Here is a 22,925-nt window from a genome sequence, read left to right as displayed (position 1 = left end):
CCCGCCTCTGTGCTTTGGGGTAGCTGGTGCGTGCAGTGGAGGAAACACTGGTGGTGTAGTGGCTAAGTTCGAATCCACCAGGTGCTCCTTAGAAACTCTACAGGGCAGTTCTACTCTGTCCTATAGGGTCGCTATGAGTTGGAATGGACTTGACAGCAATGGGTTTGGTTTGGTTTTTTTTGGTGCAGTGGAACAAACTCACCTGTTGCTGTTTGATTTTAGGCAAGCTTATTTTTTACTTAATCTCTAAGTGCCTGTTTCCTGAGATGGGGACAAGGGCACTGGCCAAGTGTGGTGAAGAAGAGCACGTTTGGCATCGCAAAGGAAGCTGCCGTGTGGTGGTTCTGTCATCCTGTCTTGTACTAGAGTTAGCAGGGTGGGTATGTGACCCTGCCTTAATCCATGAGCTCCCTGAGGACACAGACGATGCTCCCCCAGGGCCGAATCCAGGGCCCAGCAGAGGGAGGGTCATGTGCTCTGCAGGGACCGCACAAACGGAAAGAACTGGGATCAGCTACCATTCACCGGTGATGTGACTGGGGAAGTGATATTGCTGTGAACTTCTGTTTTCCCTTCTCTAAAATATCAATAATCTATATTATTAACCTATATTACCTAGTACCTATATTCTAATAACCTGTATTAGGTATTCACCTGCTACTCCTTAGGTACTCCACATTCACTATTCTCACCCCATTTCACAGAAGAGAAAACTGAGGCTTGGGGAGGGTGAGCGACTTGTCGAAGTTAGCAGCAGGGCAGGATCATGGCACCCAGTCAAACTCAGAAAATTGTGCGAATCCGAGGAGGAAATGTGAAATAGCCCTGCAAACTGTAAACGCCTGGGGTGGGAGCGTCTGCGTCTGGGGGCGTGGTCCGGACGGGGGCGCCCTCAGATTTCGGGGTGGCGGCAGGGGGGCCGACTCGCGCCGCGGCCCGGGGTGCCCCAGGCCCCGCGCCCCGAATCAGCCTGCCGGGAAGGGGCGCGGCCGCCCCCCAGCCCCCCAGCCCCGGGCCGCGGCCCCTTTAAGAACGAGCGGGGCGCCCCCTGGCGGTCGAGCGGCGCGCGGCCGGAGCCGTGTCCCGGAGCCGGAGCCGGAGCCGAGCGGAGCGGAGCCGAGCGGAGCGGGCCGAGCGGGCCGAGCCAGCAGCCGAGCTGGGGGCGCGGGCGGGCGGCATGTACCGGGCCCGGGCGGCGCGGGCGGGGCCGGAGCCTGGCAGCCCGGGGCGCTTTGGGATCCTCAGCACCGGGCAGCTCCGGGACCTGCTCCAGGACGAGCCCAAGCTGGACCGGATCGTGCGGCTCAGCAGGAAGGTAGCGCGGGGCGCGGGCGGGGGGCGCGGGGCCGGGCCGCGGCCTGCGGGACCTGCCGGGCGACAGGAGGGCCGCGCGGGCCGCGCCGGGGGCGCGGGAGCGGGGCACGCACGGCGGCCCGGGGAGGGGGCGCCCGGAGCCGGCCTAGGGCGGGTGGGGCGCCGAGGACCCGGGGAGGCGCCAGCGCACCCCCGGGACGGCCGCGAGGCGTGTCCTACAGCGGATGCTCTGGGAAGGTGTGTTCCAGGGGCCGGGGGTGGCTGTGTGGGGGGGGCCCTGGCTCGCACACCCACACTCTGTAGGGCCAGAAAGGGGAGGCGCCTCCCATAGGGACAACTAGGGGCCTGTTTGACACCTGGGGGGCCGCTGGAGGGGCGTAAGCGTTCTGGGGGCGCAGGAGGGGGCTTTGTGTCTTGCGTTGGGGAGGGGTCCTGAAAGCCGAGGTGTGTATTCCATAGGCCACCATAGAGAAAGTTGTCTGTTCCACGGGAGATAGGCCTGGGCGGGCGGGCAGTGGGGGCAGCAGGGAAAGTGTGTTGGAGGGAAGCAGACAGGGAGGGGCACGTGCATCCTACAGGGGACAGATGGAGGGTAGTGCATTCCCCAGGGGCGTGGAGGGAAACAAGGAAGAGCGTTCTCCAGGACCAGCAAAGACGGGGGGCCTGCTTTCTGGGAGAGAAGGGAAGCAGGGAGCAGGTGCTAGGGGGTCAGGGAGGGAAAGGGAGTGTGTATTCCTAGGGTGTGGGGATTCCGCTGGAGGGCAGAGGAGGGGGCGTGAAGGGAAGAGAGGCTGACCTGAGGGGGTGAAGGGACGGGGCGTGGACGTCACTCTGGAGAGTAAGGGCAGGAGGCGGAGTGCTTTCCGCACAGACACCTGAGGAGGAAGCAGACAAAGAGGCCTGGAATGAGAGGGAAGCTGCCCAAGCATGGAAAATGGGACAGGGGAGGGAGGGGTCTCCTCAGGGACCTGAGCAGACATATTAATTGAAAAAATTAAAAATTAACTAACGTTTGTAGAGGCCTTCATAGTTTCCCTCACTTAGGTCTCACAACAACCCTGCCAGGTAGGTGTTTTTACTCTGCTTTGCAGAGGAGGAAACTGAGGCCCACAGTGGTCAGGTGTCCTGCCCAGGGCTACACAGGGAGGCAGCTCTAGGCAAAGTCTAGCCACCTGTTGGGCTCACCACCCAGAAAGTTGGGGCCTTCCAGGTGCCTTCAGCTTGCTTGGCTCGTAGGCACTGACGCCCGCTGTGGCAGCAAGGTGGCTGTGGGCAGACTTCTGGAGTGGGCCTCTGAGCTCCTCTCTGCTGGCAGTTCCAGGGCCTGCAGCTGGAGCGTGAGGCATGCCTGGCCTCCAACTACGCGCTGGCCAAGGAGAACCTGGCCCTGCGGCCCCGCCTGGAGATGGGCCGGGCTGCCCTGGCCATCAAGTACCAGGAGCTCCGTGAGGTGGCCGAGAGCTGTGCAGACAAGCTGCAGCGACTGGGTGAGGGGACAGCTAGAACTGCCTGGGGGAGGGCTTGGCCATCTGGCTGGGTGGCCCTGCGAAAGTGCCATGATCTGAAGGGTGGAACTTGGGCAGTCCTCTTCCCAAGCAAATTTGAGGGGGATGTTACTCCTGGCCCCCTGGGAAAGAGAGTTGGGCAAGTGAGCAGAAGGTGAGTAGAGCTGGGTTGGAGAGGCCTGAGGGGGCTCTGGGCAGTGGGAGAAAAGGGGTCCAGTACCCCAGGGCCTGTATACCTGCTTCTCTTTTGCATTAGGGCTGAAGGCAGAACCTGGGGGCAGGGACTCTGGGGGTGTGTGCATAAAATGATTACATAGGCATTAAGAGTCAGGATTGGACCCTGGGGCTCTGGCCTGTCTGTCCTGGGAGACGGGCCCTGAGGATAGGGGCTGTTCATTCCGTCCCTCTGTGGCCCTCAGAGGACAGCATGCATCGCTGGAGTCCCCACTGCGCGCTGGGCTGGCTGCAGGCGGAGCTGGAAGAGGCTGAGCAGGAGGCTGAGGTGAGGGGAAGGTGGCTGGGCCTAAGGACAGGGAGGGACACCCAGCCTATCCCACCTCTCCTCCAGGAAGCCTCCGGAGTGCCTGGCCCACAGTGGAGCCTTCCCTGGCAGACACTGGCAGCAGGAACTCCCTCTGCCTACCCATGACTTTTCCCCTGGCTTCCCTGTGAACAGCTGAGGGCAGCATAGGCCTGGGTCTGCAGAGCTGGCACAGACGGCTCAGTGCTGCTGGCTCGGGTGGCGTGTGTGAGCTGGTGGGAGCAGGGGAAGAGGAGACCCAAGCCCTGGCCTTGATGAGTCCCCACCTCCAGTCCAGCAGGTCTGGTGGTGCTGTCTTCATGTTCTAAGTGGGGGAAATCAAGGCTTGAGCGAGGAGGACATCTGTCCACAGTAGTTCAGCAGGGCTGTCAGGCCAGGCCATGGTGGTCACCATGGGAACGGACTCAGGGTGGGAGGGAGAGGGCCAGCCCTCAGTCTCTGGTCTTGCTTCTCACAAACCCTTCTCCGGTCCCAGGAGCAGATGGAGCAGCTGCTGCTGGGGGAGCAGAGCCTGGAGGCTTTCCTGCCCGCCTTCCAGCGTGGCCGCGCCCTGGCCCACCTGCGGCGGACCCAGGCAGAGAAGCTGCAGGAGCTGCTGCAGCGCCGGGAACGGTCTGCCCAGCCAGCCCCCACTGCTGCTACTGACGCCCCCAAACCCCTCGCCCCTGCAGCTGTCCTGCCCACCGGGGCTGCCCGGGGGCCACCAGCAGTGCCCCGGAGCCTGCCTCCCTTGGACTCCCGCCCAGTGCTCCCACTGAAGGGCTCCCCCGGGTGCCCCCTTGGCCCGGCACCCCTGCTGAGCCCTCGGCCCTCGCAGCCAGAGCCCCCCCACCGGTAGGATCCAGGGGGCGGCCCTCCAGTGGTGGGCCCAGACAAACTTGATGCGTGGCTCCTCCTCCTCCCCCACTGCCTGGGTGGGGGAAGGGGCGGGCCCCTCCCCCGGCCTCAGGTAGGCCCTGGCCCTGGAGGCTGAGCTGGGGAGGAGGGTCACCTGGAAGATGCCCAAAGAGGGCCGGGGGTGGGTGGGGGGCAGGGTGTTAGCCTCTGGCACTGAGGAAACTCTGCCTTTTCTGTCTCCTGGGCTGGGGCCTCCGGGGTGATGGGCCAGCTCCAGTGAAAAGAACTTGACTCTCCTATGAGGGCCTGGGAAGATGCCTGCTTCCCCAAAGGGCCCTGCCTAGGGGCTACTGCACCCCACCACTCCACCAGGCTCGCACAATACCAAGGCCGATGGGAGTGTTGTCCATCAAGTCCTGAGCCTACCTTTCCCCCAACTCTGGGGCCCACCTCCTGGGAGCCAGGTAGTCAGGCCCCTGCTTTGGAGCCAGACACACCACGGCCCTGGGGCCACTATGGGTCCCACTCATGCTCCAGACTCTGGGACAAGGTAGGCCAGGGGCTTCTGACCTGCACAGGTGAGAGTGGACCATCCCCAGGAAAGACCATTCCGTATTTTTCTGTCCCTGTCTCCGTAGAATGGAACCTTTTTGAGGGCAGGTCCTTGTCTTTGTATGTTCTGTCCCCAGCCCCGTCTCCCGGGGCCGTCAATAAATGTGATGATGAGGGTGACGTTGCCCGACTCCTCTCTGCTCCCCTGCCCAGCCACTCTGCCGTTGCAGCCTCCACATCTCAGCTCCTGCAATGCCCCCCCTTCCTCTGTGCCCATCCACAGCCCCACTGTCCTTCAGGTCCAGCACGGTTCCTGTTTCTTCCATGAAGCCTGCTCTGATTACCAGCCCAGGAGTCTTTCCTGAGTCTCAGCTTCCCACACGTCTGGCCGGAAGCACACTCTGCTCCACTGCTGTTCTCCAGTTGCCTCACCTGTGCACACCTCTTCCTGGTCACCTGTAAGCCCACCAGGATGGTACCTGCTCCTTCTTGGTCTGCTAAACGCCCACCCCACTGAGTGATGGTGGGGTTCTACTGGGCTGAAGGTATCCGTCCTCTGCTCGGGTCCACACCAGGTGGCCAGCTTGGCCAATGAGTGTCGGACAAGATGGGAGAGCAGGAATGTGTCCTGAGTCAGGTTAGGTGGAGTCTAGACCATCCCCCCTTCTGAGCAGTCTGGGGCAGGCTGGGCCCCTCTTGCCCTGGCCTCCTGTTCCTGGTCCGAGCTTTCAGGGAGTTTTGTTTTACTTTGTGACCAAAAGGAGAAAAGGGGCTAAAATTGTGCATGTCTGAAACCTCGTTCAGCCTCCCCTCCTTAGGGCAGGCAAGAAGCAGAGAAAGATCCAGGCAGGGAAGGGACTGGGAGGGATGAAGTGTTGCCATGGGAACCAGGTGGGGTCCTTCAAAAGGCCTCCCCCACACCTCACCTTGCATGAAGAGTCCAGGCTCAGTTTTAGGGAGGGTAGGGAGTGGGGCCACTTAGAGTTCAGCTCCAGCCTAAAAAGACCTGAGGTGGGTGGGGATGAACACCACCAGAGGGGAGCGGGCCTAGTTCTGGACCATGGGAGAGGCTTACAACTGGATAGTTAACAAGCTTTACTGACCACCCTGAGTGAACCCTAGAACTTCCTGTCTGCCTCTAGGTTCTTGGGAATGTTTCTGGCCACGATCCCCTGTGAGAGAGAGCTGGAGGGTCTACATCAAGCAGAGATTTCTCATGGGACCTACCATGAGAGAAGTCCCACCTATCACTGACCACTAGTGCTCTTACAAACCCCAAATAAAAAATCCCTCGCCGCTCCCACTTTTTTTTTGGGGGGGTAAAAACAAAGAGTTTCTGCCCCTCAACAAAGTCTTACATACATATCCTCTGGGAATCACTAGCTTCTGCACGTTTTCTTAAGCTCCCCCTTATTTTCAGACACGAAACATGGTAACATCAAATGTGCTTTTTTGCCAGTCAAGGCTCACTGAGCTAAGGTCTTAATCAGAGTGGGCTCAGATCTTTACCACCGAATCGTGTGGTCACTGCAAAGCCATGGCTAAGAGCTCGATCCCGAGCTCCAAGGTTAGAAAGAATCAGATGGTTTCCAAGAGACTAAGTTGGGCTAGCTGAGGGTTTATCCTAATTCAGACAAGGCTTTTACAGAAAAGACTGAGTGGAGAAACTGGTGTTACCATCCCAAAGGCCTCTGCCATTGCTGCAGACCTCTCAAAAGACTTTTCTTGTCCCACCATGAAAATAAGATTCACACTCAGCCTTCCTGCATGAAGTGAGGGGTCTTGCAGCAACGTATGCTGCAGACTAGGAGTTTGCAAACTCAAATACCTTTGGGGCCAGGAAGAGGACACAGAGTAGTAAAGCAGACCATTTCCACAAAGAAATACACTCGCCTCCATTTTTTCTAGAAATGCACGATCCTTTTTTGTTTTCCTTCTTGATAAACACAGGGTACAAAGAGATATTTCTCTACCGTGGGAAAAATGGTCTAAGTGTGTAGATGAACGGCCTTTTACACTTTCCTCTGTTGGTGCAAAGTAAAGCAAACTAGGAGCAACGTTCTACCTCAAAGGGCAGATGTCACTTGGCTTCTCCCACAGTGGCCATACAGGATGTGACTCAATGGCGGCATATGTTCTTACTTTTTGACAGAAATTAGAAATGTAGATTTTTATGAGAAGTCTCCCAACTTTTCAATGTTGGTTAAATTTATTTCAAGACACTCTGCCAGTCAAGTGTCTGCTGCTTGGCTGTGACCTGTCAACCACGAATCTCTGTGCTTTTGGTCCTCCTGAAACAGGCCTTCTTTCCTCTAGGGGCAGTCACTTTCCAGGGCTGAAGGTGTGAACACTGAAGGGGCAAAAGCAAGATGAGTAGGCCAACCCACCTCAAGACTACCAATTGACCCCCAAGATTGGGGCAGCCTTGAGAGACACTGGTGACATGGCTTGATGCACAGTGAGACTGTGACCCTAAGACAGATGGCGAGAGGAACTCTCTGCACTGACTTCTGGGGATTGAAGCTTGAGTGCTCTTGGCATATGCGAGGTCACAAAGTCCACAATCAGATCTCACTGTCCTCTTAATACATCTTAACAAAGGGACACTCGGCTGCTTTGCATAAACCGTATGGTCACCAGGGTTGCAAGCCAGGCCTAAGAGTCAAGATGCTTAGGGCAGGCGAGGCGGGTCTTCTCCCCCCACCCCCTGTAATCTTACCCACGGGCAGGTGGCATGAGTCACCTCATCACAGGCTGAGGAACTGAGGTGAGGCCAAGGGCAGTCAAGAGCCCACTTTCCTAGCGCACTGAGATTCAGGGAAGAGTGATTTGAAGTAGCGCCACTACTTACCATCTGTGCCTTTCCTCAGCCTCTCTTCATGGGGTCTGGTGAACCTCTAGGAAGCCCGAAAGTCTAAGACATAAGCTCTTCCCACTTTCCAAAGAGGCAGTGTTGGTGGCTGTTCACTTGGGCTTCACCTTGGTGCCTCAGCCTCAGGTTGAGATCCCTGTAGAGGGACCTCCAGAGTCCATCAGATCATGGCAACTCCGGCCTCAGTGAGGCCATTGATGTTAATCACGGCACATAGCGGGACTACTACAGAAGGTGCACTCAGTGAACGAAGGGAGCAAGAAACCCTATTCCCTCAGCACTGGGGTCTGTAAAGGGTCATTTCACCAAGCAAAAGGTGAAGGGCAACAGAGGGATAAAGCAGTCTGGCTCAGTGGGGATAAAATAAAGTCCCCCAAAAATCCACAGACAACAGCAACAGTTGCCTAGACATGTGCAGCCGATTCCTGCCCTGGTGCCCATCTCCCGTTAGGACCCGTGCTGGCTGTTCACTCAGTCTAGTACTCGCATTCCCATCCCTGCCACTCTGAGCCTGGTGCGGGATGGCTCCCTCTTGCTCAGACCTCCCATTCCAAGCCCAAGCTTCCAGAATTTTGTTTTAATTTGTTACCAAAAGGAGAAAGGGGGCTTGGGGATAGCCACGTCTTGCTGCACTATCAGGAACTAGGGAGCAGCTCCTAGAAGGGAGGAGTTAATGTTCAGGGCCTGGTTCAGCCTCCCCTCCCCAGGCAGGCAAGAAGCAGAGAAAGAGCAGGACGACCCCACAGGGGACAGGACTGAGAGGGGAGAAATGTTGGAACCAGATGAGGTCCTTCGAAAGGCCTCCCCCACACCTCACCTTGCATGAAAAGTCCGGGCTCAGTTTTAGGAAGGGTAGAAAGTGGGGTCACTCACTCCAGCCTGAAAAGACCTGAGGTGGGTGGGGATGAACGCCACCAGAGGGGAGTGGGCCTAGTTCTGGGCCATGGGAGAGGCTTAGGACTGGATGGTTAACAAGCTTCATTAACCACCCTGACTGAAGGTACATGGAATGTTCTGGAAGGTTTCAGGACGTCTGTGTCCTACTACCTGTCTGAAACCTTCTGGAACTTTCTTGCCTGTGATCTTCACTGAGAGAAAATAAACGAGTGATTTATATCAAGGGGCCTATGAAAAAGGTCCCGGTTATTACAGACCACCAGTGCTTTTACAAGCCAAAAAAAAAAAAAGCCCCAACCCCTTTTGACAGAACAGAAAGCTCCAAAGGAGTTCTGTTAGGCCCACCTCCTTGGTTGAGGATCACTTTCTGTGGTTTGCATTTCAAAAAGACTTTCCCTCTTGTTTTCCAAATATGAAATATAACATTAAACCAGCTTTTTTAAAGTCCATATCTCTTCTCCTCCCAAATCAAAGCCCACAGAGCCGAGCAGGCCCAAATATTTCCACTGGATTGTGTGGCTGCTGTAAACTTGTGGCTAAAAGCCTGCGCCGACCTTCAAGGCTAGAGAACTGAATAGCTTCCAAAGGACAAGTTGGACTAGCTGCAGGTTTATCGACATGTAGACAATGACTTTACACAAGGCTGAGTGAAAGGATCAGTGTTGCTGTACCATCGCACCTGTCTAGACCCTAGACTTAGGGCCTCGCCCTTGCACAGACCTCTTGAAAGTTTCCCCACCTCACAGCTTTACACTTAGCCCAGTGCATAAACACTTGAGAACCTACAATCCCAGACAGCACACTCCCCGTGTGTGGTGATTCAGAGTTAAGAGAGCCTTCCCGCTACACCTCTAACCAGATGATGACCAACTGCTTAGCTAACCAGAAATAGAGAAAAGAAACCTCAGCCAGCTCTGAACAAGGAACCAAGTTTCCACCTTGACCAGCAGCAAGCCTCCTACCCCTACAAGGCCTGTTTACTCCATACCTCCAACATTTCCCATAGCCTCAAGCAGCTCTGCTTTACAGGCTTGGCTTGTAGGGCTTGTGCTGAACACTGCATGTAAACAGGAGGATAGGCCACACTCAGGGAACTCAAGCTCTGAATTTGTTGCTCTATTTCTGCTGGGGGATGGGCTGCACAGTTAGCAATGAGGCTGGCTGGTAGAGGGGTGACCAGGTGACTAGCATGCTGTTCCACAGATGAACCTGGCTCTAGTATCATGTTATAACCACTGAGCCCATTAGAATCCTAGGTGATAATGCCAGTCAGCCCTCAGGAGAGTGGGGGATTTACTCCTGCTATCACACCCAGAGTTAACTTCTCAAAGGTCATACACAGACAAACAAGGGCACGGGAGCACTCATTCCTTATGCTTGAGGACCTTGCTATCCACTTCCACATGCCACCAACAGAAGGGGGAGTGGGGCCTGGGGCCAACCACAGAGGAATGGCCAAGCCTTCACACCCCACAGTCTTACTCTGGGTCAAGTCTCACCTGTGGCTTGGGGACCTCACAGAAAGACAAGCGCCGCAGAACCCCAGAACTTTTCTTTTGGCAGCCAACAATTGGTCATATTGCACGTTTCAAGGTTACAGGGCAGCCCCACAGTACAAACACGGACGGGTGGTGACAGTTCTCGCTCAGGGCTTTGCATGAAACCAGAGCAAGCGCTCCAGAAGTGACAACGCCAGGAAGGCAACCTCTGGAAGCAGGCACCCGGGGGGCTCCGGAAAACCCCTGACTGGCCCTGCAGCCCCGGGCTCGGAGCCTCTCCACCTTGGGGCCTCTTCCTGACGCCTCAGGCAGTCTCCTCGTCCGGGGGTCGGGAAGGGACGTGCAGGTCCGCGGCCGAGCTGGGCGCCGAGGGAGCGGAGGAGGGACAGCAGGTCCTCGGGGCTCCGAGGCCAGGAGGGCCGTTGCCGGGGGTCCCGCGCCCCCTGCCCCTCCCGGTCAGATGCGAAAGCCGACGAGGACGAAGCCGGCGAGGAGGAGGAGGAGGAAGGCCGTGTCCCGGGCCTCGTCCCACCTGATGCCCCGCCTGGCCCGCTCCTCCCGCTGCCTGCGCAGGGCCTCCCGCCGGGCCCTCTGGCGCCGCTCGCGCTCCAGCTGCTCCCCGTAGTGCGCCCGGTAGAAGGCGTCGAAGTCGAACACGGCGCGCCCGCCGCCCGGCTTGGCCCGGCCTCCGCTGGGGGCCCGAGGGGCGGCCGGCGGGGCGCGGGGCGCGGCGGGGGTCCCGGAGGGCCGCGGGCCGGGCCCGCGCAGGTCCTCGTCGCTGAGCAGGCCGCGGTCGTACTTACGGCGGAGGGCGGCGCTGCCCAGCACCACGTAGGCCTGGGCGATGCGGGTGAAGCGCTCGGCGGCCTCGGCGCTCCCCGCGTTGCGGTCGGGGTGGTAGAGGAAGCTCTGCCGGTAGTAGGCCGCCTTGATTTGAGCCTGCGTGGCTGTGGACGGGACGCCGAGCAGCTCGTAGAGGGCCGTGCGCGAGTACGGGCCGTCGCTGCGGGCGCGAGTCCTCACTCCGAGGCCCAGGCCCCACTCCGGACCCTGGGGAGCCCCGCGAGCCCCCGACGGCCTCCACAGCAGCAACCGCGGGCCCCTCCAAGCACACCGGGCTGCCATCTTGGATGGGTCACGGGGCGGTGCCAGGTGAACTGGCCAATGGGAGGCCCGAGTTTGCCACGCGGCCGCCCTGCAGCCAATCAGGTAAAGGGGAGGCGGGGCGAAGGGGCTGGAGCATGCGTATTACTGCGGGCGCCCTGGAGGCGGTATAAAAGCCGGGCGGGCGCGGCGGGTGTGGCGTGCGGCTGAGCGGCTGGGATGGCGTCTCGCGGGCGGAGGCCGGAGCACGTCGGCCCCCCGGAGCTGGTGAGGCAGCGGCCAGCGACCCCTGTCCGTCCTCTCGCGGGGTCACAGCGCCTGCAGTCCTCCCCTGACCGCCCCTTTCTCTTTCCCGCAGTTTTACGACGAGAATGAAGCCCGGAAATACGTTCGCAAGTGAGGGGAGCCGGGGTGTCGCGCGGAGCCGGGGTGTCGCGCGGAGCCGGGGGGGGGTGCGTCGCGCGGCGTGAGGGGCCCTGCTGCGTGGTGGGAGCAGCGAGGGCTCTGGGTCGGTACCGGGTCTTCGCTGGGAGAGGCCCCTTTAGGTCCATCACCGACTCTGGGCCTCGGTAACCGCGCGCTGTACCGGGGTTGTCAAACCTGCTTCCCTAGACGTTTGACGCAGTGACTTGTCTTTAAGCTTGTGGTGAACTAGGCGGCCGATGCGTGTAAGGGGTCAGGGGTCGGCACTACTGCGGGAGGGAAATCATGTTGTTAGAATGTTAACAGCCCTGGTGGCGCAGTGGTTAAGGGCTCGGCTGCTAAGCAAAAGGTCGGCAAGTTCGAATCCATCAGCCGCTCCTTGGAGACTCTATGGGGCAGTTCTCCTCTGTCCTGTAGGGTCTTTATGAGTTGGAATCGACTCCACAGCAGTGGGGTTTATTACGAAATTTCAGTTAATCCTCACGACAACCTAGCGGTATTATCTGACTTTCCTAGAAGGTAATTAACTAGAGAGTCATTTAGCGTGCGAGGTCTAGAGCTGGGGCTTTCCAAGCCTTTCCTTTCCGGTACAGATACCCTTTCTCTTTTCTCTTCAGAGTAACCCGTTGCCATCAAGTCGATTCCGACTCATACCGACCCTATAGGACGGAATAGAACTACTCCATAGGGTTTCCAAGGAGCTGCTGGTGGATTCCAACTGCGGACCTTTTGGTTAGCAGCTGAGCTCCTAACCACTGCACCAAGTCATGTCAGCAAAATTCTCAGGCCCAGTTGTCATCGTGTATCGAATACAAACTTTTTTTCCCTAGCTACAGAGACCTGTGTTGATTGTTAGGCATTTTGAGAACTATCATGTGGGATTCTTTCCCTTGATTTTCAGGCCAGGTGTATCATACTATAGATGTATTCTGTCCAGTAAGGTAGCCAATTGGCATCTCTTGAAAGGTGGCTAGTGTGAATTATCTGGGATGGAGAAAATGTAAAGTATTTTATTGATAATTTATTGTTGTTGACTATGTGCTGGAGTAATATTTTGAGCATATTGGGTTAAGTAAAATATAATATTAAATATATTGGATAGGTAAACTCTTAAGGTGTTCGTTTTTTTTTTTTAGTCTGTTTTTTAATTTCTTTCAAACCATGGGTACTAGAGAGTCGTATGTGGCTTGCATTGTGTTTCTGATGGACAGCACTGTTTTGGTGCAAAAGTAATGTTAACCCTTATATATGAGGGCAACTGATGGAGAAACGAGCCCTGACGGTGCAGTAGTTAAGTCCTGGGCTGCTCACTGAAAGGTTCAAACCCACTCAGCCGCTCCTTGGGTGAAAGACTTGGCCATCTGTTCCTGTAAAGATTACAGTCTAGGAAACCCTATGGGGCGGTTCTGCTCTGTCATTCAGGGTCACTAAGAGTCAGAATCAGCTCGGTGGCACACAACAACGACAGTGGTGGTCCTCTGTGACAAGTAATAGGTGCATCAAAGCCTGATAGAGTTGCACATACCCAGTGGTTGGTTATTAAGTGATAGGCTTCCTACATATCAGCTCTCACTTGTCACAACAAAATAACATGTTGCTGTGTGACGTGGACTTTTGGTTTCATGTTTGAATAGTTGTCATTGAATTTGTTGACCCCAAGTTAAATTTATAAGTAAAGGGGTCAGGAGAGGGTCCCTTGGTATGGTTGTTCCTTTTTTTCTTCTCTTGGCTTTTTTTTTTTTGGGTCTGGGGGCAGTATCAGCCCAGAAATTTCCTCACCAGTCACTTGTGCTTCTACCTTCCCAGCTCGCGGATGATTGACGTCCAGACCAAGATGGCTGGGCGGGCACTGGAGCTCCTTTGTCTGCCTGAGGGTCAGCCCTGTTATCTGCTGGATGTTGGGTGAGGTCCTGGGAGCTGGCTCAGGTTGTCCAGGCGGAGTGTCTCCTATGCACTGTCAAGTCCCTGATTGATTGTGTCTCTTCCAGCTGTGGCTCTGGGCTGAGTGGGGATTATCTCTCAGATGAAGGACACTACTGGGTAGGCATTGACATCAGCCCTGCCATGCTGGGTAAGTGGGTCCCGTTTGGCACTGGGGTGGGCTACCTTTATGATTATGGAGCAGCTGTGCGAGTCGTGTTTCCCTGACGCCCTCTTCTGCAACGTAGATGCGGCCTTGGACCGAGACACGGAGGGAGACGTGCTTCTCGGGGACATGGGTCAAGGCATCCCCTTCAAGCCAGGTGCTTTTGATGGTTGTATCAGGTGAGTCTTCACTTACTAATTCTAATTCTTCAGGCCAGTGCTTCCCAAACCTGCGCAGCAGAGTCACATGGAATGCTTAAAACGTACATCCCCAGGGTTTTTGGAGCTGAAAGGTCAGAGTAAGGCCCAGAAGCATGTATTTTTTGCATTTCGAAACTGTCTACTCCTGTGATTATCTTGCATTTCCAGGTATAGGTGCCAACTGGTATAGATTCTCTGCTTTGTATGGCGGGGGGAGGCAGTCTCTGAGCTTTTAGGAACCATCTTGTTGACCATATTGTCACCTTCTTTTTTGAGAACTCTGGTGAGCAGTAGCCCAGGCTGCTCCGGTCACTTCAGTAGCTTAGGAGTTCTTCCTAGGTGGTGAGGGTCAAGGAACTTTTGTCTGGAGCATGTACATAGTACCTTGATAACCAAACAAACAAAAAAAAGCAAACTGTTGCTATCGTGTAGATGTCGACTTATTGCGACCCTGTAGAACAGAGCAGAACTGCTGCAGCTGGTGGATTCGAACTGCCAGCCTTTTGGTTAGCAGCCATAGCTCTTAACCGCTGTGCCACCAGGGCTCCCCCGTAGAAAATGGAAATGAACCATTAGAAATGTGAAGCTTTTCTTTGTCTTCTGTGGTGAAGTCTGTTTGGTGTTTGGTGGGAAGGTGGGGAATAGGAGAGGAAGCCCTGGCTTAATCATGACCTGGGTGCCGACCTCATCCTGGGACCCTGGGTTGAGACAGGGACATAGAGGCATCGAGGTGTGGAGGAAGAACTTGGATTTGGAGATTGTCTTTGAGGTAAGGGATTAGTTTCCATCTGGAAACAAGACTGAGAGGAAGAGACCATTTCAAGGGCAGCACGTGGGTTTTCATAACGATTAGGTGATTAAGGGAGACACCCAGTTGGATGGTTTGTTTGTTTCAGGTATAAATTGCCCGTTTCTCTTTGCTTGCTGTTTATTTTTAAGAGGAGAGATGGTATAGCAAGCTTTCTTTCCTTTTGTAGCATCTGCTCTATGTAAGACGGAAATTACCGAACAATGTCGTTAATATCACACCCGAGTAAAACTTTGCAGAAGATCATTCCGAAGCACCTACAGCAGTACCTAGACAGGGAACTGTCCGGAATGCAGGCCAGATTCGGAATGAATCATGGCTGAAAGCAGAGAATATCAGAAAGATGTTTGTGTTTTATTGACTGTGCACAGACATTCGACTGTGTGGATTATAACAAATTTTGGTTAACATTGGGAAGAATGGCAATTCCAGAACACTTAATTGTGCTCATGAGGAACCCGTACATAGATCAAGAGGCAGGGGATACTGATAAAATCAGAAGTGTGATCAGGGTTGTGTAGGGTCACTGTGAGTCAAAACTGACTCGACAGCACCTAGCAACAACATATGTAAGACGTTGTCTAAGGTACTATGGAGTGTATGAAAATAAAACATAGCTCCTGCCTTTAAGAATTTCCGTAGTTATTAGCATAAGACATGGGTCACACATCTAAGCATAAGGCCTTGAGTGGGGTGTGCAGTAAGGAGGCACAGGGCTACCAGGGTTCTGAAGAGAAGTGAGAGCACGGGAAAGCCCTGAGCGGGTGAGCAGGCCTTGGAGGCTGGGAGGAATGGGGATAGTCAAGGAGAGGGTTCAGAGGAGGAATAGTGGGAGGAAAGACAGAGGAGTGCGGGGGGAGAGGGGCCTGGTCAGACCACAGGGATGAGAGCGCATGGATGAGGGTGTGTGGGATAGGCTCCTAGGATGTTTTCACGCCATTCTAAAAATGATCCAATCAAAGTGGTAATGTGTGTTGACCTAGGAGAGCAGCTGTTGTTGGCTGCCAGGATGGCTTGGCCCCTGACTCATGGCACCCCCACGTACAATGGAACAGAACGCTGCCCAGTCCTGTGCCATCCTCATGATCTGTTGTGGATTAGACTGTTGTGGTCCGTAGGGTTTCCCTTGGCAGATTTTTGGAAGTAGGTTGTCAGTCAGGCCTTTCTTCATAGTCTGTCTTAGTGTGGAAAGTACACTGAAACCCGTTCAGCATCATAGCAACACACAGGCCTCCACTGACGAACTGGTGGTGGCTGCGCGTGAGGCACATTGACCGGGAATCAAAGCTGGTTCTCCCTCACAGAAGGCGAGAATTCTACCACGGACCTGCCAGAGCTTCATAGGAGAGAAGTGTAGGGAAGTGAAAGCTGGAGAGGCAGCCATTTGGGGTCCGTGGGTGTGTGCACAGCAGCGAGGAGGGCGTGCTAGCAAACGCCTGAAGTTTTATGTCTGGGGGTTGTGGAGACACTTGACAGGTAGAGTTGAAGGAGACAGCTTAGGAGGACGGTGAGTGGATGACTGTACTGGAAAGCATGCTTCTCTTGATGGGAGGAAGACAGTGAGGAAGTAGGTGGGTGGGACAGCCTTGACACACTGAGCCATTTTAAGTGTAACTTCAGAGGCGTGTAGAAACAGCTCGAGAAAATGTTTGCTTGGGCTGGCTACGAGGAAGTTTGCGTGACCTTCTGTAGACCCTGTTTGGTGCAGTATTGTCGAAGGGTGACCTGGAGTGGACATTCCAAGAAAGGAGCTGTGGGCAGGAGGGTTTCACCTGGAGGTCAGGGATATGTGGTGTTCAGGTCTCCAAGGGGCAGGGGGAACAGTGTGTGTGTTGATCCCTTCCTTGACTAGATCCCTTCCTTTTCAGCATTTCTGCTGTGCAGTGGCTCTGTAATGCTAACAAGAAGTCCGACAACCCAGCCAAGCGCCTGTACTGCTTTTTTTCCACTCTTTATTCTGTTTTGGTGAGTGAGTTCTCCCACCTGGGCTGGCTGCCTGTCCCTCCTTCGCCTTGCAGGTAGAGTGATGAAGTAGAGGTGTCCCATGGGAAGGCCATTCAGATGGGCTCATACGGACTTTACTGTGGTCGCTTCTGTCCAGGTCCTTGGCCTGAACAGAAGTTCAAGTTCAATGGGCTGCCTCTCCCCAGTCAAGCCCAGAAGACACTGATGTCAAAGTCTGAGACCAGTTGACTGGCTTCGAACAGGGCCTACTTCTGTTGATCAGAAGTTGGTTTAGGGACATGGCGTCAGCAGGGCGAGGACCCCTCCAGAGTGCCCACCTGTGAAGCACATGTTTCGTGGTCTCCCTAGTTCTCCCCACTCACTAACTCCCTGAGGATGGGTTACCTCTACAGGTGGCTGGTCTTGCACGTGACGTGGCATCTCTCCCACACACACTGGGGTTCGTCCTGGAGTTCTGGGGGCCCTGTGTTTGCCTATCTCTGCCGAAATGCTGTTGTCATGCATTTCCATTGTGAGCTCCCCGCCACACTCAGGTCTCTGCCCAGGAGTCCCTCAGAGAAGGACCTTCCTTGAGCTGAAGTCATGAAACAGCCTGTGTCTCTGTCACTGTTCATCCCTTTGACCCTGTTTGGCACTTATCGCTACTAGAAATAGCCGCCTCCCTCCCAAGAACGTGGGCTCCCAAAGCTTAGGGGCTAGTGCTCTGGCACCCTCTTCACGCCTGCACCCCCAACCCTGAGGACAGAAATGCAGGAGGAGGAGAGGCTCCTGGTCCTGGCCCTGCTGGGCACGGGTAAGGCAGTGCTTATTCTCTGGCAGGCCCGTGGTGCCCGTGCCGTCTTGCAGCTGTATCCAGAGAACTCGGAGCAGGTGAGTCTCTTGGCTGCTGGAGGTGCAGGGAAGGGGGACCCAGAGCAAGTAAGGGGTCCTGTTCCTCACTCACCTGCCCTTCTGTGGTTGGGGAGTGATGGGCAGGGGCCCTTATGCTGGTGGGAGGGGACATGCACACCTGAGAGTGGTCCCAGTGGTATATTTCATGACTCATATCCTGAGATGGTGTTACAGATGGTACAACGATACCCACGACCAGGCAGAAAAAGGAGCTGGGGTGTGAGGACCTCGGCAGTTGTCCGTTCTGTGAAGTGTGACCAACTAGGAAGTACAGGTTTTGAGAGACAAGTGGTGAAATATCCTGATTAGTAATATGGAAACATCTGGCTCCTGGTTGATGGCCATTTTTTGAAATTTGAGTGGGGAGGATGGGTCCCTCCCTGGACTAGAAAAGTTGTATTCAGGGGAGACTGGCTCTAGCCTGTGCTGTCCTTAGCATGGCTTTTGGGGGGTCAGAACTGGGAATGGCCTGTGAAGAAGGCCTTCACTTCTCCCAGGGAAGGTCTATCCTAGGACCAGACTGGCTTAGCTGGAGAGGTGAAGCTCCTCCAGCCTCCCCTGTCTGACTCTGTCTTTCTCTCCTCAGTTGGAGCTGATCACGACCCAGGCCACGAAGGCTGGTTTCACTGGGGGTGTGGTGGTGGACTACCCCAACAGTGCCAAAGCAAAGAAGTGAGTGCTGGGCCAGCGATTTGCATCGGGAGGGCCACGTTGGAGCTCTTAGGTCACTGCCGAGTGGACCAGAGCAGTGCTGGGTTGGGTGATCTGGGTGGAGTCAGGCAGAGGGACCACATTTCCTGTTCCCCTTCATGGGAGGGTGGTGAGGAGAACCTTACTTTGCCCTTTCTTGTTTCAGGTTCTACCTCTGTTTGTTTACTGGGCCTTCAAGCTTTCTGCCAAAGGTGAGGGGCCTTGGGTTTGCAGGCCTGTGTCTTTTATATTCCAGACTAAGGGTTTTAGCCTGAGGAGCATGCTAAGAGAATACCAGAGGTAAAGCACGTCCCAAACCTGGAGCACAGAGCCTGGTATGCCTGAAACCTCTGGTATCTGGAGGCAGTGACTTTGGCTTTCCAGTTCCCAGAGTGGGGTGGTGGTTTCTGCTATGGGACTGGGCTCTAGTACCTATCAGGAGGGCTCAGACTTGGGAGCCCAACCCTTCTGGGGTGGGGCAAGTGGGCTGAGAGATGTCCAGGGTGATATGAGAGCACTTTGGTTCCTTCAGGGGCTGAGTGACCAGAAAGATGGAGACGAAGACAGAAAGTCTGCGTTCACTAATGAGAGGTAAAGGCCTTGCTCAGCCAGTCTCAGGACCAGGGGTTCAGGCGCCACGTCTGTTGGACGTGATAGGAAGGTGGCAGCAGCAGCGCTACCCCACCTGTCTCTGCTTCAGCCCCAGCCTCAGGTTTAGATGCAGCAGGGACACCGGGTGGTACTAGGACTAGAGACCCCTGTGGGCTGTGCTGCTCTGGCCTCAGGGCCTGGGACCCTTCTGGATGTGTGTGGATGACTGCTAGGCCTTGATTTCCTTCTCGAGTCTGCACAGGTCCCCTTCTTCCTGCTATGTGTGACAGGCTGTCCCTGTCCTTCCCTGAGGCTGCCCTTCTTCACCTGTGCCCTGGACCTGCCCCCTCTTGGCACCTGTGGCCGTCCCTTCCCCCTCCTGCACCCTTGTCTTTGCTCTCCTGGGTCCTTCCCATTAGCACAAACACACTGCACAATTTCTCATGTCTTAAAAAAGACCCATTCTTCATCCCATCACAGCGTCTAGGTACCATCCCATTTATGTGTTTCCCTTTATGGCATGTGTAGGAATGGCATGGTGTGAGGGCTTTGGACCTTCTTGTCTGACTTCAGAAGGTGGGAGGAGAATCCTTACCAGGTGAGGACAGACGTGCCTCCACCCTCCAAACTTTTTACCAGCCCTGACTCCAGCTGCCCCTCCCCACAGCACTCTCTACTTCTCTGCTAGGTTTGAGTATTCGTTGCAGTGGCCACACAGAAATCACAGACTGTACTCACAATTACAGGGTTTATTAGGGAAGTAACAGGTTACAATTCAGGATCAGGAACACTCAGGGTACAGCTCTTCCATCAGGACAGCCTCGTAGCTGTGCCTGCAGGCGGGTCTCTGTCTGGCTCTGGCCTCTCGGCCTGGCTTCTGCCCTGCTGGAGCAAGTGTTACAAAGATCTTTAGCTCCACCAGTAAGTGCCTGGGGGTACTCTACCACACCAGTGAGCCTTGGCCTGAAGGTGCTCAGCTCTCTTGCTCCTCAGGTCGGGACACCCGCCATTTCCCCCTGTTTTGCGATGGCACTGGGTGTGTGTGTTGTGTGCTGTCTCGGGTGTTACAGCTCGCTCTCTCCATTTACTGGCACCAAGTTTGTTTCATCCATGCACTCCTTACCCCCACCCTCCCACTCCCCTAAACTGTTCAAAGTCCAGAGTCTAATTCATCAGTCGGAAGACTTGTTCCAGGCCCCCTTCCTGGCTTGGTCCCTGCAGTTTGGGGTAGTCCCTTTCTTCAGCTGCTCATTTTTCCTCCCCTCATGACTCTCGTTTCTTGTGTGGCTCACACCTTGCACCCGTTCACTGCTTGGCCCCCATAGTTTCCATTTCCTTCCAGATTCCTCAGGATTACTTCTCCTGCATCACCAGCCCTAAGTTTGCAGCTCCTGCTTTGTACCTGGTCATCGGACTCAGTATTCAAATGGGAACTCGCTGGCTCGTCCCCACACTGGTTACTTGGGACTGTCGCCAGGGTCCTCTGGGGTATTCCAATCCTCTTCTCTCCTTTTTTGCCCACCCCAGCCCCTTTTTCCTGCATCCTAGTTGTGGACCCTCTTGTTTCTTGCCTGAGCTGTTGCCTCTGTACACCTGCTAGACGTGAGATCACATTGTGTCCTTCCTTGGGCATTGTCCGTGTTGTCTGGTGCTGCTCTAACTGATTCCACCAGTGGGTGGCTTTAACAAACAGAAGTTTATTCTTCCGCAGTCTAGGAGGTAGAAGTCTGAATTCAGGGCACCACCTCCAGGGGAAGGCTTTCTCTCTCTGTTGGCTCTGGGGGAAGGTCCTTGTCATCAATCTTTCCCTGGTCTAGAAGCTTCTCAGTGCAGGGATACCAAGTTCAAAGGACATGCTCCACTCCTGGCACTTCTTTCTTGGTGACATGAGGTCCCTTCTCTCTCCACTGGCTTCTCTTTTGTATCTCAAAAGAGATTAACTCAAGAGACAACCTAATCCTGGAGATTGAGTCCTGCCTCGTTAACAAACATTATAAACCCACCCACTGCCTTCCAGTTGATTCCAACTCACAGGGACCCTATAGACAGAGTATAACTGCCCCATGGGGTTTCCAAGGAGCACCCAGTGGATTTGAACTGCTGACCTTTTTGGCTAACAGCTGAGCTCTTAACCACTGTGCCACCAGGGTTCATTATAGAGGTTAAGATTTATAACATGTAGGATAAACACGTTAGGTCACAGAATGTTGTACAGCCATGCAGTATTGAGAGTCATGGTCTAGCCAAGTTGATAACGTTTTTTGGGGACACAATTCAACCTGTAACAGGTATAAAATGTTCACTGACTCTCTGATGCTTCCCAGAAGGAGACAAGCTTCTTGGTGACCTTATGTCCTCCATGAATTGGCCCAGCCCACCAGTCTTGGCCGTAGTCCTTCCCTTCCCCTTTTTGTACCCATGACTCCAGGCAAACGGGATCCTTTGCAATTCCTTGACCTTTGCCTTCAGTCCCTCAGCAGGGCCTCATTTTTAAAAAAAATTTTTATTGTGCTGTAAGTGAAAGTTTACAAATCAAGTCAGTCTCTCATACAAAAACTTATATACTCCTAGTTGCTGTCTCCCTAATAAGATAGCACATTCCTTCCCTCCACTATCTTCGTGTCCATTCGGCCAGCTTGTTCCCCTCTGCCCTCTCATCTCCAGACAGGAGCTGCCCACATAGTCTCAGTGTTACCTTGATCCGAGAAGCCCATTCTTCACCAGTATCATTTTCTATCTTGTAGTCTAGTCCAAATAGCAGGGCCTCATTTTCATGTATTGCCTCCTGCCTGGAATGCTGTCTTCCCCCACTTCTGCCTGTTGAAATACCAGCTTCTCTTCGCTGCCCCAGGCTTCTCCTTCCTTCAGCGCTCCCTTCAGCAGCTCCTGGACCCTGCACTCACTTGGCCTGCTGTAAGTGGGCCTTCAGTGCTTCTTTGCGGTCATGGATACTCACGTCAACTGGAGCAACCAGGGACCGTGACTCGCAACAAGCAGTCCTTGATGGTGTGACTTACAGCTGCTAAGCAGGATGTGGTCTGGGGGGACCCCGGTGCCCCCTGCTCTTGGCCCCTCTTCCCTGGGGCTGTGGGAGTCTCCTTTGCCCTCAGCCAGGACAGGGGGCCCAGATCAGCCTTGGAGGAGCATCGTTGGGGCTGCTGTGAGCTGGGCGGCCTCATTTTCCTGCCTCAGACATTACTGTTGCTGGGGGGGAGCACCCACTCAGTCTATACCAGGCACGCTAGTCCCAGACCAGACTTAAGCCTGAAGTGGCTTTACTGGGACACTGTCAGGCTCTCTTGTGAGCCTGTCCTGGTCTGGGTTTCTCCACAAGTAGCTCTGCCCTCTGCATGCCCCACAGCGAGGTGTTTGCACATCCCATGGAGATGCCTGCCTGTGATGAGTGGGGCCTGCCCTCTAGCCCTCCTGAAGAATTGCTTAGGCACCAGCGGATGTTACCATCGAGGCAGCGTGTCCAGAATAGGAGCTTCTCTTATAGGAGGGAAGACTAGGAACTTGAGGAGGTCCTGAGACCACCTAAACCAGGAAAGTGCATCATTTCTTCCTGCCTGGGTTACTCTAGTGCAGCCAGGCAGCTCTGCCCATCGGCATACAGCCTGTGTCTCCCGCACAGGGTCCCGCACAGGATTGCGAGGCGGGGAATGGTGAAAAAGAGCCGGGACTGGGTGCTAGAGAAGAAGGAGCGTCGCAGACGTCAGGGCAAGTGAGTACCTGGGCTGGGGACGAGGGAGGGCCGGTGTCTTCTGCTACTGAAGGCTCACCTGCACCTGAGAGAGTCCCAGGGGTTCTTGGTTCTTTTTTCTGAGACTGTTCTCTTCTTCCCACCCATCTTTTCTCTGGCACAGGGAAGTCAGACCTGACACTCAGTACACTGGCCGCAAGCGCAAGCCCTATTTCTAAGCGGTAGCAGCGTCCTTGAGACAGCTCTGAATCACACAGGTGTGACCTTGCCATCCAGCCAGGCACTTGCCTCTGGGAAGTTTTCTCTACTGAAGTGCCTACTTCATCAGTTGACAGAATAATGTTTTTAAAAAGTTCTGAAGTTTTAAAGAAATTTTTTTCTGAAAAAAAGTCTCTGAGAGCATGTTATTTTGTTCTAAAAGCAATAAACCACTTTCTGTGGGGTTCT

The 22,925-nt window shown here is 54.9% G+C and overlaps 4 protein-coding genes and 1 non-coding gene across 5 annotated transcripts in view; 3 read left to right on the top strand and 2 right to left on the bottom strand.

Annotated features, from left to right (window-relative positions):
- The first annotated feature begins 1,177 nt into the window (after nucleotides 1-1,177).
- Nucleotides 1,178-4,357, top strand: VPS37D (VPS37D subunit of ESCRT-I). Its single transcript, XM_064296122.1, has 4 exons — nucleotides 1,178-1,315; nucleotides 2,630-2,801; nucleotides 3,239-3,321; nucleotides 3,836-4,357. Exons 1-4 carry the CDS (start codon nucleotides 1,178-1,180, stop codon nucleotides 4,196-4,198), a joined length of 756 nt encoding a protein of 251 aa, XP_064152192.1. The 3' UTR covers nucleotides 4,199-4,357.
- Nucleotides 4,358-9,111: 4,754 nt separating this feature from the next.
- On the bottom strand, nucleotides 9,112-11,240 carry DNAJC30 (DnaJ heat shock protein family (Hsp40) member C30). The gene has a single exon (XM_003416652.4). The coding sequence runs from the start codon at nucleotides 11,140-11,142 to the stop codon at nucleotides 10,474-10,476; it is 669 nt and encodes a 222-aa protein (XP_003416700.1). The 5' UTR covers nucleotides 11,143-11,240; the 3' UTR covers nucleotides 9,112-10,473.
- A 51-nt stretch (nucleotides 11,241-11,291) lies between these two features.
- BUD23 (BUD23 rRNA methyltransferase and ribosome maturation factor) lies at nucleotides 11,292-22,920 on the top strand. The gene is made up of 12 exons (XM_003416553.4): nucleotides 11,292-11,388; nucleotides 11,480-11,517; nucleotides 13,351-13,446; nucleotides 13,533-13,615; nucleotides 13,713-13,809; nucleotides 16,507-16,603; nucleotides 17,423-17,473; nucleotides 18,081-18,166; nucleotides 18,351-18,396; nucleotides 18,717-18,775; nucleotides 22,410-22,499; nucleotides 22,642-22,920. Exons 1-12 carry the CDS (start codon nucleotides 11,341-11,343, stop codon nucleotides 22,694-22,696), a joined length of 846 nt encoding a protein of 281 aa, XP_003416601.1. The 5' UTR covers nucleotides 11,292-11,340; the 3' UTR covers nucleotides 22,697-22,920.
- The window catches only part of STX1A (syntaxin 1A), a 21,361-nt gene continuing 17,785 nt past the window's right edge, over nucleotides 19,350-22,925 (bottom strand). The window contains exon 11 of the transcript XR_010323733.1: nucleotides 19,350-19,657. The gene's annotated coding sequence lies outside the window, so the exon portion shown is untranslated. The remainder of the gene's footprint in view (nucleotides 19,658-22,925) is intronic.
- Nucleotides 21,843-21,973, top strand: LOC111752457 (small Cajal body-specific RNA 20). Its single transcript, XR_002787386.1, has one exon. It is a non-coding gene; the product is annotated as a small Cajal body-specific RNA 20 (non-coding RNA).

This window comes from Loxodonta africana, chromosome 12 (assembly GCF_030014295.1).
Source record: "Loxodonta africana isolate mLoxAfr1 chromosome 12, mLoxAfr1.hap2, whole genome shotgun sequence".
Taxonomy (NCBI): domain Eukaryota; kingdom Metazoa; phylum Chordata; class Mammalia; order Proboscidea; family Elephantidae; genus Loxodonta; species Loxodonta africana.
Note: the sequence above shows the minus strand (reverse complement) of the source record. Positions and strands in the feature narration are given on the sequence as shown.